This window comes from Talpa europaea (assembly GCF_964194135.1).
Source record: "Talpa europaea genome assembly, chromosome: 7".
Taxonomy (NCBI): Eukaryota; Metazoa; Chordata; class Mammalia; order Eulipotyphla; family Talpidae; genus Talpa; species Talpa europaea.
Genome location: NC_140074.1, coordinates 44,034,543 through 44,051,651, shown reverse-complemented (window position 1 = coordinate 44,051,651; position 17,109 = coordinate 44,034,543). Strand labels below are relative to the sequence as shown.

General features: G+C 38.9%; 1 protein-coding gene across 2 annotated transcripts in view; it reads left to right on the top strand.

Annotated features, from left to right (window-relative positions):
* The window catches only part of PRUNE2 (prune homolog 2 with BCH domain), a gene marked incomplete at both ends in the record, with an annotated part of 207,512 nt that overhangs the window by 169,609 nt on the left and 20,794 nt on the right, over nucleotides 1-17,109 (top strand). For both annotated transcript variants that reach the window (XM_084239044.1, XM_084239043.1), the window contains 3 exons: nucleotides 4,812-4,891; nucleotides 5,442-5,642; nucleotides 14,344-14,517. In XM_084239044.1, the coding sequence (XP_084095170.1) occupies nucleotides 4,812-4,891; nucleotides 5,442-5,642; nucleotides 14,344-14,517 (455 nt within the window). The remainder of the gene's footprint in view (nucleotides 1-4,811; nucleotides 4,892-5,441; nucleotides 5,643-14,343; nucleotides 14,518-17,109) is intronic.

Below are 17,109 nucleotides of genomic sequence, written 5' to 3'. Positions count from 1 at the left end.
TTTGGGGGGTGGGGGGCGGGAGGGGAGGGATTGGGGTCAGAATGGGGGGTTTGAAATTGTATGGGGGAATATAAAAATAAAATTTATTATTAAAAAAAAAAAAAAAAAAGAACCTCATCTTGGGCAAGACTAATCCTTCAGTAACAAACCCCTCCAGATTCAGAAGTGCTGGAAGGCTGTCAAATGTGGAATGGACTTGCCCTTGTATCTGGCCTAGAGGTACGAGGGTGCATTTAACTATGCCCAGAAGTTTTGCACTGTGGTCTTTCATTCAGTGGGCTCAGCACTGTCGTGCCACTACTGCTGGCTTCGGTATCAAGAAGCAGAAGTGGCAGAAACAAAGAGTCTTCCAATGCATGTGGAATCTATTCTCAAATTGCAGTATTCAGTTTATGTCACCATTCCCCAACTGGTATTCATAATCATTAGCAGCTGCGCAGATTTAATATAAGTAACATTGGATCATATGAGGTCATGGTGGCTCTTTTTCTACTTCCAGGGTTCAGCTGAACCCTTAGCTATTCAGACCATTGTATTTCCTAATATCTGGATTCAAGGCTATTTATTTGCCTCTAGGAATTTCTTTAGCTGCTTCCACAAGTTTTGTTACCTAAAACTTTATTTTTCAGTTACTTACAAGTATGTTTTTCAGTTTGCAAACTATCTTTTCTATGATTGATCGCTAGATGTGTATTTCTAAAGTCAGAAAATAGTGTCCATGTGATACTGACTTTTGGTGCTTTATGAGACATTCTATATAGTCAGTTCTATGAGTTTGAAAAAATTGTTCTTTTATTGCCTGCAGTTCTATCCATTAGATCAGGCAATATTTTTTTTTTGAAAGATTTATTTATTTATACAAGCACTGGGTACAGTCAGGGGCGCGGGAGGGTGAGAGAATTCACCAGAGCCAGAGCAGGGAGCAGAGTAGGCAGAAGGACCGAAGTACACTGCTGAGGGAAGCAGCGGACGGCAGGAGAGGTCTGCACGCCATGTGGGACCCTCCTCCAGTGGCCGGGGAGCAGCCGGGGATCGAACCTGCGCTGCAGAGTCTGCGGGCAGCTTCGCAACCCAGCGCTCAACCGCTGCGCCACCGGGGAGCCCTAGATCAAGCAATATTATTACATCACTCAGATATTCTATATTCTTATGCATTTTTTCAGGTTGATTTATAAATTTTTGAGTATATTCAAATTTTCCCCCATGAAATTAACTTCTTATAATTTATATTCAATTTATTTTATTTATTTGTTAGCTATGCTGTTAAAAGCATAATAGATCTACATTACCACACCCTCTAAAGAATTGTGTCTTTTTATTAAATTACTTTCTTAAGCCTTGATAATGCTTTTCTGTCCAAAATCTATTTTTATATTAATATTGTTAAATTTGCTTTCCTGCGGTTTTTTTCTGATATATCCATTTATATCCCTTCACTATGAACATTTATGCATTATTATTTTCAGATGTTCCTACCCATAATGGTTTTTATTATGACATATTTTATTAACATGATTTTTTAATGATATATTAATACCCACATTTATAGAATAATTGAAAGCATTGGATGCACTTCTGAGTTTTGGTTTCATTTTTTAAAAATATTCTTCATATTTAAACAGTTCAGACAGGAAGATATGTACCATCAACCTGATTATCTGAGTTGCTAATATAGGATGGGTTTCTCAAATTAAGAAATAAAATGATGATTATAAAACAAACAGCAAATAAACAGTTCTGTATTCATCCTCTAGATGGCGACGTGGAGTTGAGCTGCTGTTTGGGAGGTCAGTCATTGCCCAGTCAGATTCGTGTTTACAACCTCAGTCTCCTTGGTAGCTCCACTTACACAAAACCCCCAATTAGTTACTGCTAGGGATAGATATGATAAAATACTTGCTTTTATGCTGGACTGATATGTCACCTAATAGATCCCAAGAGGTAAAGTTGCAACCTGCTCAATTGCCTACTGCTCTGCTCGGCTGCTTCATTTTTAAATATTTTTGGATCTAATGGATGGATATGGTTGAAGAATTTACAATGAGTGCAACTGAAACTTCTCCCAGGTGTGCTTCTAGGCTGCTTTAGTTCCGTTTTCCTCCTTGTCCCTGGGATTTCCTAAAATGCCCCATGGCCTGCTATAATGTCCTTGGGTTTGTGAGCGTTCCTCTCCTCTGCACCCCTAATCACAGCCTTCACCTTTCTGCTCCCCCCATTGCTTGCCACCACCAGCTTTCCAGCACCTCTTTAGAGGGTCTCTGCTCTGTGTTGAAAAGGAATAATGAAAGACAAAGGTCTGTTCGTGGCTATCAGCCAGTGCGGGGCCACTTATGGTACTATGGAGATCTGTGTGGTCCTGAAATTTTCCCTTGCCAGGGCTCAGACCCAAATTGTAGTAACTGTAATTATATTTTGCCCAATCGTGAGATATACTTCAACAAAATCACTGATCCTGATATATGTTTAACATGAGGGAATGTAACGCCTTAAACTTTGTCAATGCCTTATAATTTACAGAGAACTTTCATATATATTTATTCTCCACAGTCACTGTGATGTTAGGTATTGATTATCTCCATTTAAAATCACAAAGATGGTCAGCTAATTTTGTCAGGTTTAATCAGCTTGTTAGTACTAATAGTGGTGCTACAACCTGGAACTAAAACCTTTAACCCGGGACTGTAATTATTCCATGATGTTGTCCATAACTATGAGCATTAACAACACCTAAGACTAATACTATCTATTTTTAAAGCACATACTACCCTTATGTGCACTATCAGATATGTATTTTTAATTATTTCTACTTTTTGGGTTGACTCATAGGCAGAGGACTAAAGAAGTTAATGTATGTTTTTATTTAGGATATTCAAGCTCAGTAATTCAATTCAGCACATATCCCTCAAATATTTACTTCTACGAGGTGCTAGAGGTATAATAAAGTAAGCAAGATAGACATGACTCCTGTCCTCAGGAAGCTTCAAAACTAATGGAGAAAAGTCAACTACAGTAATAAAGATGACATTCTTTTCTTTCCATGTTTACTTTCAAGCATTGTATGTTCTTCCTCTTATTAGCAAGGAATCTAAATAACTTTTGATAGGACACACAGTAAGTGATAAAACTAAGATTTGAATCCAGCTGCTCTTTGCAGCATTTTACCACTTTGCAGGGACTACTAGCTTGATGTCAAGGACACACACAGTTTACTTTCAATGACAAAGGACCATGGTAAAGAAATCTGAAAAATTGCAGCAGCATAGGAAACTTAGACAACCGTCCTCCTGGGTCCCAGGACTTTTAAAACTGGATCTAATGCATTCCTTCCATTTTCTGGCCACTCGCTCTTCTGTTGTCAATTTGGTTTGCTGTCACTGGTATGGTATGTCTGTGGAACAGATTTTCTTTCCTCTGGCTCACTATCTGCTACAGTACAGGATTTGTTTTAGAGAACATACAAGGTAGAAGCCATAGCAAGTGTACAGAGGAAGAATTTCCTGAGGCTGGGTTTTTGAAGAGGTTTGTGGGGCTAATGGGTAAAAACATAAGTACTTAATTACCTCCAGTAGAGCGATACTGAGTAATTAGTGTTGTCATTATTTTCACCCCATTGGCCCCTCTCCCCCAAAAGAATGAAGCTGGCTTCTTGTTCTTCTCTATCTTCAGCCCTGTAGATACTCAGTACATAGCTATTGAATAAACAAAGCAAATACAGTTATCACTATAGTTGTAGAATTTTTATTTCGCTCCCTTAATGACAATGGATGGAGGTTTGATTTGGGTTCTGGAGAAATCAGTCATCTAGGTATGGAAACTCCAAATGTTTGGGAGACCCAGATTGAGGTGGAGGGAAGTCTCAAGAAGAAAGTGAAGGAAGAACTAAATTTAGAATTTTAACACAAAGGCTTGCCTTGTTTAAATTTAGATTAGTGACTATATCACAAGGATTCACCCTAGGTCAATAAAATTAGTTAGAAATCATGAAAAAGAAAAGTATATTATCATGATAAATGGGAGTTGATCTCATGATATGGGAAATGAAAATAAATCAAGGGGAATTCATGGTGAACATTGATCAGTTAGCTGTAATAGTATATAGATTTGTCACAATTTTCTGCAGTATTGTCCTATCCACTATACTCAGATGTGGGTTAATAAAAACAGTTCTGGGAGGGGGTTGCTGATTATGGAGAAAAGACGGTGACACATGAACAGAACCATCTTCACTAACATGTATTCACAATTTATCTTTAAATATTCAAAGAATGAAGGCAAATAATATTAATTGGTACCTTCTCAGGAACATCAGCCATTTTACTTCATCACTAATGTTTCAACAAATCAGTGAAATAGGTGGCATATCCCTATTTACAAATAACAAAAGTGAGGTAGGCGAAGTATGCTTTCCTCTGTCCACAGCAGTTTAATATGTTCACATTTGAGAGATATATAAACTCAGGTCTCCATAGCATATGTATTGCCTCTCTTGTTGAACAAATATGTATTGAATACCCTCTTAAGTATATTTAATTAGTTATTTGCTTTCCTATTTCTGGGTTTTTTATTTGAGTTTATTTATATGAACTGGTAAGAAAAGTGACTTGTATGCACAGAGGAAATTGGTGTCGATGGTTCTCATTCAAGATGAATGCAGAAAGTCTTTATTCTAATGTAGGGTCACGTACAAGGGATTCAGTCCCCCTGGTGGGTTAATAGTAAGTGAGCTGAAAATCCAGAATCTCTTGGTTTCCTTTTCAAAGAAAATTAAATCCCACACCATGTTCTCACAGTCTTTGCTTTTCTGTTTTCAGACAACTGTCAGAGGATGTAGGAATGGACATTCCCTGTGAGGAGGGAATGCTGAGTCCCGGTGCAGCAGACATGAGACCTGGTAAGAGGAGCAATTGTTGCTTCCCCTCAACAATGTTGTACGTCCAAACATTTTCATTATTCAGTGAGAGAACCATTTCCTACACATCCAACGTGTGATTTCAGTGGTAAAAGTGAAGACAAAAAAAAATTATGTGTGAGAAAGGTATTAGGTTCAATGTGGTTAATTTCAGAGTTGACTTGAATATTGAAGCTCACTTGTGAGGCCATACCTGCCAAAGTTTTCGTTTCCTATGATAATTGGCTACTGTATATCATTATACCACATCCTGACAAATGTCTAAGTTCACCAAATTTATCATTGAGAATTCCAAACTTGAGGGGTATGTCAGATGGCCTTCAAAATATTTTGTGGAAATACAATGCCAAGGTCTACTGGTCAATGCCAAGGTCTACTGGTCAAGAACAGGAAGCAAATCCCACTTACGGATTTTTAGCTGGTCTACTCTTGTTAAAAGGGCCTTGAAAGTCATTTACTAGAATCCACACTCACTCTTAGCAGACATGTTTTTGGCCTAGTATTTGATGTTGCTGTTCTTTCTCTTCTCTAGATCCTCCTAATTCTCTGGATCTTGATGGTACTCATCCTCGGAGAGTCAAGCTCACAGCCCCAAATATCAATCTTTCTCTGGACCAAAGTGAAGGGTCTGTTCTCTCTGATGATAACTTGGACAGTCCAGATGAAATTGATATCAATGTGGATGAACTTGATACTCCTGATGAAGCAGATTCTTTTGAGTACACTGGACATGGTAAGTCACAAAGTTGGCAAGGCCAAAGTGGAATAAAAAGTAAAAGATTATCTAAGTGGTTTTAGAAACAAACCTCCTATTTTGTTGCCAGTGGTTCCTTTCTGTGATTACTAGATGCTTCTGTTCATATCTCAGGTAATAAGTGGCCATGATTTATGGTTTGGAACTTGACAGAACAAGATTTGGTTCACAGAGGTCAGATAAAACCATTGCTTTTTTGTTAGACCCCCTTCTCTATGCCACGTCTTTTGCTAGGTGCTAGGGTTGAGGGAAAGTTTTCACATGCTGTGTTATAAGAAAATTGGAGCTGGATTTGCAGAAGAAGAGAATTTTATCTGTAAGATAAAATTTGAAGTGGAAAAGTCAGTTTACCACTTTCTTTGAATAAACTCCCACTACATGGAATGTTCTTTCCCCCAGATCCTTACAAGACAGGTACCTTCTCTTTATTCAGATCTTTTTTTTTTTTTTAAAGATTTATTTATGCATACAAGAGCTGGGCTACAGGCCAGAGATGCGGGGGGTTAGAGGATCCACCAGAGACAGAGTGGGGAACAGAACAGAACAGGCAGACTGACTGAAATACACTGCTGAGGGGAGCAGCGGGAGAGACAGGAGAGGTCTGCCTCGCCATGTGGATTTCTCCCTGGCTGGCTGGGGATGGAACTTGTGCTGCAGAGGCTGTGGATTGCTTCATAATGTGGTGCTTAACCCCTTGTGCCACCAGAGAGGCCCTCTTTATTCAGATCTTAATCACATGTCACCTTCTTAGAGAGAACTTCCTTGACTTTGGTATTCAAAGGGGTTCCATTTCCTACCCCCTACCCCAGTCACTCTTTAGTCCAGTATGCATTTTATTTTCTATGTATCACTAGTCAAAGTCATATTATTTAACCATTTGCATGTTTATCTCTTTTTTCCCTAGTAAAATATTGGTCCCATGAGGACAGAGGCTTTATTATATATGTTGCAATATCACCAATAAAGTTAGGAAGGAAAGAGGCATAGAGTAGAGTGTGGTAGGGGAAGAACAAAAAAGGATGAAAATAAGAAGTTGCTGTCACTTCTGATGCAAATATCAGCTTCATTTTTATTTTTCTCTACCCTGAAATTTTGTTTAAGAAAGATGTACAAATATAAAATATTTGTTTTTAAAAATGGCATTATGTAGTTTTTGTCATACAGGATGGCATCCTCTAACTTTATCATGTTTGAAAATAAAAATGAAAGAATCCTGGCTATAATATATTACTTTGATGCATTGTAAAAACTTACAATTAAAAATGTTCCTTTAATTTTTTTCTTAAGTTTTTTTTAGAAGTCTTTAAAAAGTTGACTAGAAAGAAATACCACAATTAAATGACATGCTGACTTTTAAAGCCATACTAATTCTGGCAGTATCATTCACGGGAGATGCCCATTAGGAAATTTATTGAATTAGCTCACCGAGTCATCCAATAGTTACCCACCAGGCTACCACCATGGCCAGCACCAAATCAGACCTTATGCTACAGAATAGGAAGCTTGTTTCTACACAGTTCATTATGTTTAAGTAGATTTATATTGCATTTTTATCGTGTTTTTTAATTTCTCTAGCTATCTGGGTATTTGACCTTGTCAGTTGAAATTCACAAACAGAAGATGAAAGGTCTTGAACTCATTCTTCCATTTTAGAGAGTCTGCCCAGCTGCTCCATCCATCCCAGCTGCCCCAGCCCCTTTCCTGCTAATATATTCTCCCATGTAAAATTCATGCCTCGACTTAAAATCCCACAGGAGACAGCTATGGCAGGACCCTGCGTACCCCTCCCACTCCACCCCCTGTATTTTCCTGTTACCCCTGGGAGCTGTGTCATACCACATCTGAACCTTTTATTTTTATAAATAGTAAAACTGCCATGCAAAGTGGTGGTGCCTGAGCAAACCAGTAATTAAAGCTGCCACTTGCTGACATAGTTTTTTTTTTATTTAGTTGAAATAGTTGTGTTGAAAGAGCCAGCTTCACAGTCACATCTCTACTTTTAGATTTTAAACTCAAAGGACAGAATTTTAATATAAGTTAAATTTTAAATAAAAGATATATGTTTAGACACTTTTAAACAAATATAATCATTAAGCGATGAAAACAGTACATCTGAATCGCTATATCTTATAAACATGTGGACATAGATAATGGGGCATGTAAGAGAAATGGAATACAATTTAGTCCCAAAGTATGAAATAATGTTTGAAAGCTGCATTATTTTTTGGTTTCTTGTATGAGTATTTTGAATCAGTCATATATATTGTAACAAAATGGGGAATTTCTAAGGTATAGTTTTTCAAATGTATTTGGTATGTAATTTATTTTATTTAGTGGACACTTGCACAGTGCTTACTATGTGCCAGGATCTATGCTGAGTGCTTTATAAATATTTATAAATATTTTAATCCTCACATCAACTCAATGAGTATGTGTTATGTTTCATTCCATTTTTGATATTCAGGTTAAATAATTTTACTAATATCGCATAGTCAATAAATGCCAGAGCCAGCATTCAAACCCTGAGTTGGTCCTTGACTCCTGGGCCACACTGCTTCCCCATAAATACATGAAATAAATAGGAGAGGCTCTGTTACCTGATTAGACAAACATAATTGCACACCTCATGCTTGTACCCCTTTTTATCCAGTCATTCACATGACTTGAAGACTCCTACTTTACCAAGCACCTGAAGGACTTTCACAACATTTGCCTGTTTGAATCATTTGCTGAAGACCAAACATTTCTTTGAGGGTGTTTGCCCACAATGCAGTTTTGTAGACAGAAAACTTTTGACTCACTATCCAAAGATGTTAAATTGTTCTTCACTTCCAAGCAATTTTCTTTAATAATTGTGTCCAAACAATTGGAATATATCACTTAAGGTATAGTTAAAGGTGGATTTCCTTTGGCAGTGCCAAAGATATCAGAAACATGTAGATGGTGAGGGATTTAGAAATCAGTCTTTCATACTAAAGGAGATCTGAACTGTCTGGGTTTTTGAAAAGTGCTGTATTACACAAATCACAGAAACTTAGAAATATCATATCAAATAAAAATGATGGCCTATTTCTTTTTTCCAAAAAGTTATTTTTTTAAAGATTTATTTATTTATGCATACAAGAACAGAGGTACAGGCCAGAGTTGTGGGGGGTGAGAGGATTCACCAGAGACAGAGTGGGGAACAGAACAGAACAGGCAGACTGACTGAAATACACTGCTGAGGGGAGCAGCAGGTGAGTCAGGAGAGGTCTGCTGCACCATGTGGGTAGCTTCCTGGATGGGGATTGAACTTGTGCTGCAGTGACTGTGGCTAGCTTCATAGGTTGCATCTTAACCCCTTGTGCTACCAGGAAGGCCCCCCAAAAGTTATTTTTTTAGCATAATTCAGATCTCAGCAAAAAGCATTTTATAAGGGAAATGGAAAAATGATGAATTTTAGCCGAATAATTCTGATAAGAACATTATAAAAAATATTCCTGCAGTCTTAGATCTTTTCCTCCTAGGCTCCTAAGTGATGTTAAGTGACCTCATTTAAACTATCATTTCTAACACTAATTTCCTAATGACATTTTCTATGTGAATAAGTTACCCCAACATTATTTCCAGATAATCAGAGTCATTTCATTTAACTTCTATATCTTCCATTATTTTCTCAGCCTGCAGGCAACTAACTTATAAAATCAATTCCATGTTTTAACTCTGCATGGAAACTAATCAAGTGTTACGTTTATTTTGTTTTACCCACAAGCAACCTTATGCCACAATGACGTCATCTAAAAAGCTGTTTTTTCTTTCTACTTTTGTAAAAGGTTTTAAACTCAGATGAACTACCTGCCTACTCTTTGTCACCAGAGGAAATGTGAAAAATTTTTAACTGTATTCAGGATGTTTTTCCTAACGAGAAAAAAACTAAACATAATGTCTTGTAAGATTACTCTATCACTGCAAGATCAAGAAGGAAATTTTCATAGAAGAATTTCCCTACTGAAAGCTCCAGGGGACATCGTCTCCAGCTAGTCCGTGGTGAACCTGGCCCACATTGTGGTCTATACAAAACAGAACATAGAAGAATTTGTGTGCAAAATCATCTCCCAGAGGCAAAAAAAAATGTTCAAGTTGACTTCTCCCCTGTGTACTAAGGCTTAATTGACTTCAACAGTCACTGGGGAGATAATCTCATCATTGAGAAAAGGAAACAAAGAATTCAAGCATTTCTTAGTAAAGAGGTCATGAGACCAAAAATTAAATTTGGAGGGCCTGGGGATAGAGAGTTAAATGAGACCTGAAAATTTTGAAAATAGTGAGAAAATAATGGCCAAGGGGAAGATGGTAATTTATAGTTACAGCAGAAGATTTATTAAGATTGGGAGGGTATTGGTAATTCAAGGGAATAAATAAAACAAAGTTTATTTCTTACTAGCTGATATTGCTGCCTTCTAGAAATGAACACCTTGAGAAAATTTATTGTACCCCTACCTCTTAAATAATTTCTTTTGTTCATTTACATCAATCCAAAAAGGTGGGGAAAGAGACAAAGTCTGGGAAACTTACCATTAAGGGCAACATTTAAGCTATCTTTTGATATATTAGGAATAACACTTCATGAAAAGATCCAGCCTCCAACTTCTGGTCCCAAACTGTTAGTATACAACTGAGGGGTCCTCGGGGACCCCAAACAGATGTTGTGCACACTCTGAAATAGGGTTACATAGAGACAAAAGCAGGTTCACAGTGTGACATATCTTTAATAGAATTAGTATGCATAGAGAGGGAAGAGAGGAAAACTAATAATAGTTTTCCAATAAAACCCCCAAGGTTACCATCCCCTCATGGACAAATAGCCAAACAGGGTTGGCCTCAATAGAGTCACCGAGGCCCTAAAGCTTTCCACAAGGCTAAGTCACCTTCTGATGGAGTAACAAGAAAGGAGAGAAAGAGGCCAGGCGATTCTGTGCCAAAAATAAAAGTGCAAATCAAGATAACAGCTGCTATTTTCTCTGCCAAGGACAGACTTCCTATGTGTCTCTAACCCACGTGTCTCTTTCAAGTGTCTCTACATGTTTTTCCTCCGTGCGTCTCCTATGTCCCTCAAGTCCCTGTGTACAAGTCCAAGCTGGAGAAGCAAGAGGCCTTTCTTAGCCCACCTGCCTTCCACATTATAAAGCTTTACAGGACTCTCAGCTCTGCCCTCAGTAGCCAGTCCAATGTGGCTGCATGGAAGTGGGGGTGGGGAACATGGTACCACCCCTAACCAATGAATAATAATGCTGTTTTTAAAATAAAAATGTAAGAAGATGTGTTTCTATGCATACTTTTAAGGTAAAAGTGTAGTTTCTTACAATGATATAATAATCAAAAATATAAAGACAAAAATTAATAGATTCTATAAAAATTACTAAATTTCTAGTTGAAAATATATCCATATAAATTTAAAAGCTAAGCATAAGGCAGGAAAATATTTTCAATACATGACAAAGTTCTATATAAAGAATTCAAACAAATCAATAATCAGTCAATAAAGAAATCACAGTAGGCAAAGAACTTTTAACAGGTGCCTCCTGTCAATCACTGAACTATGAATGGACAATAAACACTTGAAAATTCTTAACTTATTTAATAATTAAAGAAGTACTAATTGACACAACAATGAGACAATTTCCCCCTAAATTGTTAAAGACTTTTAAAACTTTGATAACTTCCAGTGTTTTTGACATTGTGAGGAAACAAGTTCATATTTTGTGTGACTATTCAAGAACAGCAATGCCTCACATGCACATGCCCATTGATGCAGCACACTGTAGCAGTGCACAAGTGATGTCAGAAAAAAACCTGCGCAAAGATGCAAATTCTTTATAAAGAGCAAGAGCAACAAAAAGGAAGAGAACTAAATTTTTATCACTATGGGATTGGTAAGCTCAAAGTCATTAAAAAAATGAAATCTCACTGAGACAAAGAGAAGCGTATGCTATATTCTTAGATAATAAGTGTGTGGTACAACAGTACATATGGAGCAGGCAGACTATATGGAATAAGCATAGTTTTTGTTAAATAAAATATGCATGTAGTCACACACATAGAAAGAATACACATCAGGCAGTGATGAGTGGGAGTGGCATTGGTCATTTATGCTGTTTTCATGAACAGTTTCTGAATTGCTTGTATTTTTATTATGTGTTTTACTCTTCTAGTGGGAAGAAAGAGTACAGTATACAATTTTTTTAAATGGGGTAGCCTTAGGAAACATAGGAAGAAATTAAAACAAACAACTTCACACAGATCACAGGGGTCCAGCCAGAGCAGGTCAAAAACTCCCAAACAGGGTGAAGAGGGGTTGGTGGATGATGAGCTCATTACAGGAAAGAGTAGGTGTGTGCAGAGGTATCAGAAGACAAACCCACATCAGAGCCCAGGGTCGTGAGGGAGCAGAGGCCAGATGGAAAACAGGGTCTGGGAAGCGAGTTAGGATGGCATCCAAGCGTCCCAACTCAAGCAGGGAGAGAGAAGCAGGAAGGGATTCCAGACATGAGGTCCTGTGCAGATGGTTGAATTTCCACAAGTGACACCGTGCTTGATCTAAAGCCAAAGATTGCTGCTTTCCATCCTTAGTACGCTGCTGAGCGCCCATGGGAAGGCAGAGGAAGCCAGGATGAGGAAAGGCTCTGAGGTGGTGGTAGCTGTTGGTGTTGGCAAAAAAGGCTAGGATTGCTTCCCAACTGGATTTCATTTTGCTATTCCAAGTCACAGGTAATTAGATTCACTTGAATATGTCTTGCGGAATCTTGCGAAACATAATGGCTTTGTTATGGATCCTGTATAGATAAGGTGTATTTCTGGGAACTCGCCCAAACTTTCTTTTATTTACCCATTCGCCTCTTAATTGTTACTGAGTGGTCTGTATAGGTTTCCAAGTTAAGTGTGGAATGGGTAGGTGGACGTGAATATTGAAGGTGATCAGGCACAATCTCCTTTTTTTTACATATATAATTCATTTTATTTTTTCACTGTGGTCATGTATTTACTTCACAGTATATGTCTCTACAATTGTATATTATTTCACCACACTGTCATGAAAGCTCCAGTAATCCTCCTTTAGACCCTTTTCTCCCCTTTGCTCCTACCCTATTACATCCTTCTTCTGATAGCCTTAGTCATAGTCTCATGTGCTCTTCCCCATCTTGTTTTCATCTCTCCCTCTCCCTTTTCCTCACCTGCTGGAGATACCTCAGCTTTCAAGGTTTGTCTTTGACCTTTTATTTGGTCTCTCTATATTCCACATGGGAGTGAAAGTATCCAATTTTTATCTTTCTCCTTCTCACTTATTTCACTTAGTATAATCCATTTGAGCTCTATCCATGTAGCCACAAATGACATTAATTTTTCTTTTTTGACTAGTGCGTAGTATTCCACTGTGCATATACACTGCATCTTCTTGATTCATTCATCCATTTGGGGGCAATTAGGTTGTTTCCATATCTTGGCTATTGTAAATAGAGGCACAATTTCTTAGCCCAAGAAAGAAACTAACCTCAAAGTAAAATAAGCTCAAGTGAAACATTACATAATCAAGATACAATGTGATAGCTTAAAAGAGTAGAAAAGGTAAGATTTAATATTTTCTTACTATCCCTGTTACCTGATGACCACTGAGGAGTTATTTTTTACATCAGTGTCTTGTCTATTATAATACCAACTACTGCACCCGAAACATGGTAGATCCTTCATAAAATGCCATTACTATTATTATTATTATTATTATCGAAGTGCCACAAAAAGAGTACAAAGGGGCTTTCCCATGAATGGGAAAATAAGAATGATAGTATCTCACAGAATTATTTTGAAGGTTATCAATAATCTTTCCCCTTAAATTATATAGACATACAAAGAATAACCATTATTAACCTCTCTGATACTTGAAATAAAAATCAAAACAACTGCTGCTTTTTCTTTTAAAAAAACTTATGCTTTTTGGATAAACAAGAGCAAACAGTAAACTTCTCTCCGAAGAATCCTCAGTGGACTTTTTTAATTGCTGTATGTACTCACAAATAAGATTTTGGTGAATTTTTGGCCTTAGAGCACCACTGGTCTACAAAGTTTTTTGCTTCTTACTACCAAATCTTTCTGTAGCATGATTGAGAAATCCATAGGAAGTAATACCAAATTTAAGTCCAGATGTGCTCCCTATAGGGAAGGGAGTTCAGTTTCATTGTGAGGGCCTCAGGACAAGGGTCCAGGCTGGTGAAATCATTAAAAGACCAGGCTGAGGAATATAGAGAAACAAAACACTGTGAGCACTCATGTTACATTAGGAGATGTAACCCAAGGAAAACAAGATTATCTGGGCCTATCAAAAGCCTTTGCCCTATCAAAAATGCTGCAGTCTTTCCCTGTCTGATCAAGAATGAGATGGTCCATACTACTGACACAAGTCAGTTCTAGCTCCATGCCTGTGCCTGGCCTTCGCAGTGGATTCAGTTATTAAGATTCAGTTATTAATCAGTCTATAAATTAGATGTTACCAAGTGACCTGTTTGTGATCAAGATGGCATTAATCTCTCCAGGAGCTACACAAATCAGTGAGTTCCATCAGGTTGTCTCTATCAGGAGGTAGCTAATTGTTGAACTGCCTCAACCTTGGAGGTCTCCTTCCTCAGCCTTCTCTGTGCTTCCTTTGCAGAGGATCCTCCAGTAAAAAAAGATTCTGGCCAAGAGTCAGAGTCTATCCCAGAATATACAGCAGAAGAAGAGCGGGAGGACAACCGGTTGTGGAGGACCGTGGTGATTGGAGAGCAAGAGCAACGGATTGACATGAAGGTTATTGAGCCCTACAGGAGAGTCATTTCTCATGGAGGTAGTCCAGCTCTCTGCTAATCCTGGGAGTAGGGAAGGGAGTAGCTGTATTTTTTGTAGAAAATTCAACTAGAAAAAGCAACAAGAGTTCTCTTTAGAATGACATCTTAGAGATCCTGTTCTGCAGTCAGTGTTCAGGGGACTGTAGAGTCTGTACCCCCATGGGCAGTAGTGAGATAACCATAGCAGGGGTGCTTCTAACTACCAAATGGTCTTTTGAATCCTCTTCAGAAGCTTTAGAAATCTTTTTAGACTCAGCCTGGTTGTTCTATTTTTTGGTCCTGAAGTTTGCTTCTTTATAAACTTCATGACATGTAAGCCTGACAGCCAGTTGACAGCAGCCTGGAGCCAAAGCTTCCACCTGCTCATTGAAGAACAAGGGAGAGAGGGAAGCAGTATCTTGTATCCCCAGTGCTTTCTTGGAGCTCCAGGAGCCTTGATTAGTAGGGACTCACAAAAAGCCGGATGAGCACAAGCAACACATTTAATATTGTCAACTTCAGAAAACAAAACAGCTTTTTTATTTTCCTGCTGCATGCACTCCTTCCCTGCAGGCCCCAGGCGCCACCCTAACCACTCAGCTGTTCCAGAAAAAGTATAAGCTGACAAGGCAGTCGTTGTTCTCTAAACTTTCTCTTCCTTAACAAGCACAGGGAAATAAGCATCTTAGCGCTACATTAAACCCTTAGCTCTTGTTTTGCTAACAAGGAGAAGGACATTTTATTTTTTCAATCAATCTTCACTCCACCATCCAATTTTCCACTTTTGACCCTTGCATTGCTACCTGCATGTATCAGCACCAACCCACAGACACTAACCTTGCTAAGATAAGGAAGGAAGATTCCTGTAAGAACCCCTGCCATGACCTTCCTTTTTAATTTTTTTTGCCTCACTATTTAACCAGAAATGTTAAAACAGCTCCATGATAGCTGTTGTGAGGCCTAGGGCAGTTTCCTCTAAGGGAAAACTTTCCCATACTACTTCTTGAGAGCTGGCCTAGTCCAGCTGAAAGTGAGGACAGTCTGCTATAGAGTCAACCCTTTTGTTCTCAGAATGCAAAACACCACCTGAACATCATCCAAATCTTCCTGGATACAAACCTCCTTTGTTCCACCCATCTGCTATTTTTGGTGTGTTTGCTTTTTGGAAATCAAAACAAAGATCGAAAATAAAAATAGCCTGTCCCCATCCTAAAAAGTACACAAAAATGTAGAAAAGTACATCAAAGTCACCTAGTGATGCTCTCTATAAATTTTGACCCCTGGGTCTTAGATTAAGAAGCCCCTTTTCTGAAGAAGACAGGCTTCACTGCTGCCTGGGGTCAGGTGAGCTCTTACTCCAGTAGACTCACCAACTTGTTCTTTCAGCCACAGTGGAATCAAGTGACTTGGGTATGTGGTTTGAGCCTGTCAGTCTGTTGTTCAGATCCAGAGTGATTATCACAGCACGTGAGGGTCAGACAACCCCCTGCTTCTGCCTGACACTTTCCTTTTGAACACTCAGCTGATGCCTCAGGGATAACCTGGTTTGCTGTGCCCACGTCCCTGCTGCATTTGCTCCCCTCCATCCTGTGTTGTGAGCCTGACTTTTGTCTGTGTGACTCTGGTTTGTTTGGATGGGAAGGCCCCCTCTCCTCTCCTCACCCTGTCTTGGCCTGCTCCAGGTGCTGGCCTGCATGAGTGTGCCCCTGGCTGTGCCCACCTGAAATGCTAGCAAGATGCCACCCTTCCTATACCCTGGACAACTTCTGTGCTCTGCAGGCGCAGATAATTCAAATGTTCCTTCTGAATTTGCCAAAGCTGTCTGCTGTGCTAAAGCTCACACCACTTTCCTAGACATTCATGATGAACAAGCAATACTCCCAGTGGCCAGTCTGTTGATTTGGTTGTCCCGGCTTCGAATGAACTTTGAAAAAACAGCCCTCCATAGTGAGCACAGGTCCTGTTCTGGTGTTTCACATTGTGCTAGGAGGGAGTTTTCCCATGCAGGCTAATAGGAAGGTGCAAGCTACACAGTGTTCTGTGCTGCACAGCTGCAAAATCAGGGTGGTTCAGAGAGCTGTCTCAGTTCACCACAATGTCAGGCCTGCCAGGGGTGCACACCAGTTGGGAATATCAGTGCCAGAGAGTAATATTTAAACAAATAATTCTGCTTTGGTGACCTCAATATGAGTCATTGGCAGAGGCTGTTTATACAATGTAGGAAAACAGGATTAAAGACCCATTTTAATCTGTGACCTTGGTGTCTCCCTTAACTTCTCTAAGCCTCAATTACTTCATCAGTCAAAAGAGGGTGTGATCTCACCCTCCTAGGCCACCTCCTATGAGCCCATGAGCTATACACCTGCATCTGCTTAAATAAAAAGCAAAGAAAGGTCTGGGTGGTTTTCAACAGTGTGGGTTACTTGGAGGCCAGAACCAACTTTTTTGAACTTGGAGCAAAGACTGCCTTTAAATAACCAACAACAGTCATGCCAAAGCATTGTTAACAAGGAGTTTTCCTTTCTTGTCTCTTTACTTCTCTTATTTCATTATAGGAGACTCAGGTAACCTACTCTACAGTGTTACTGGACAAATGAACCTGGAAAGAATGA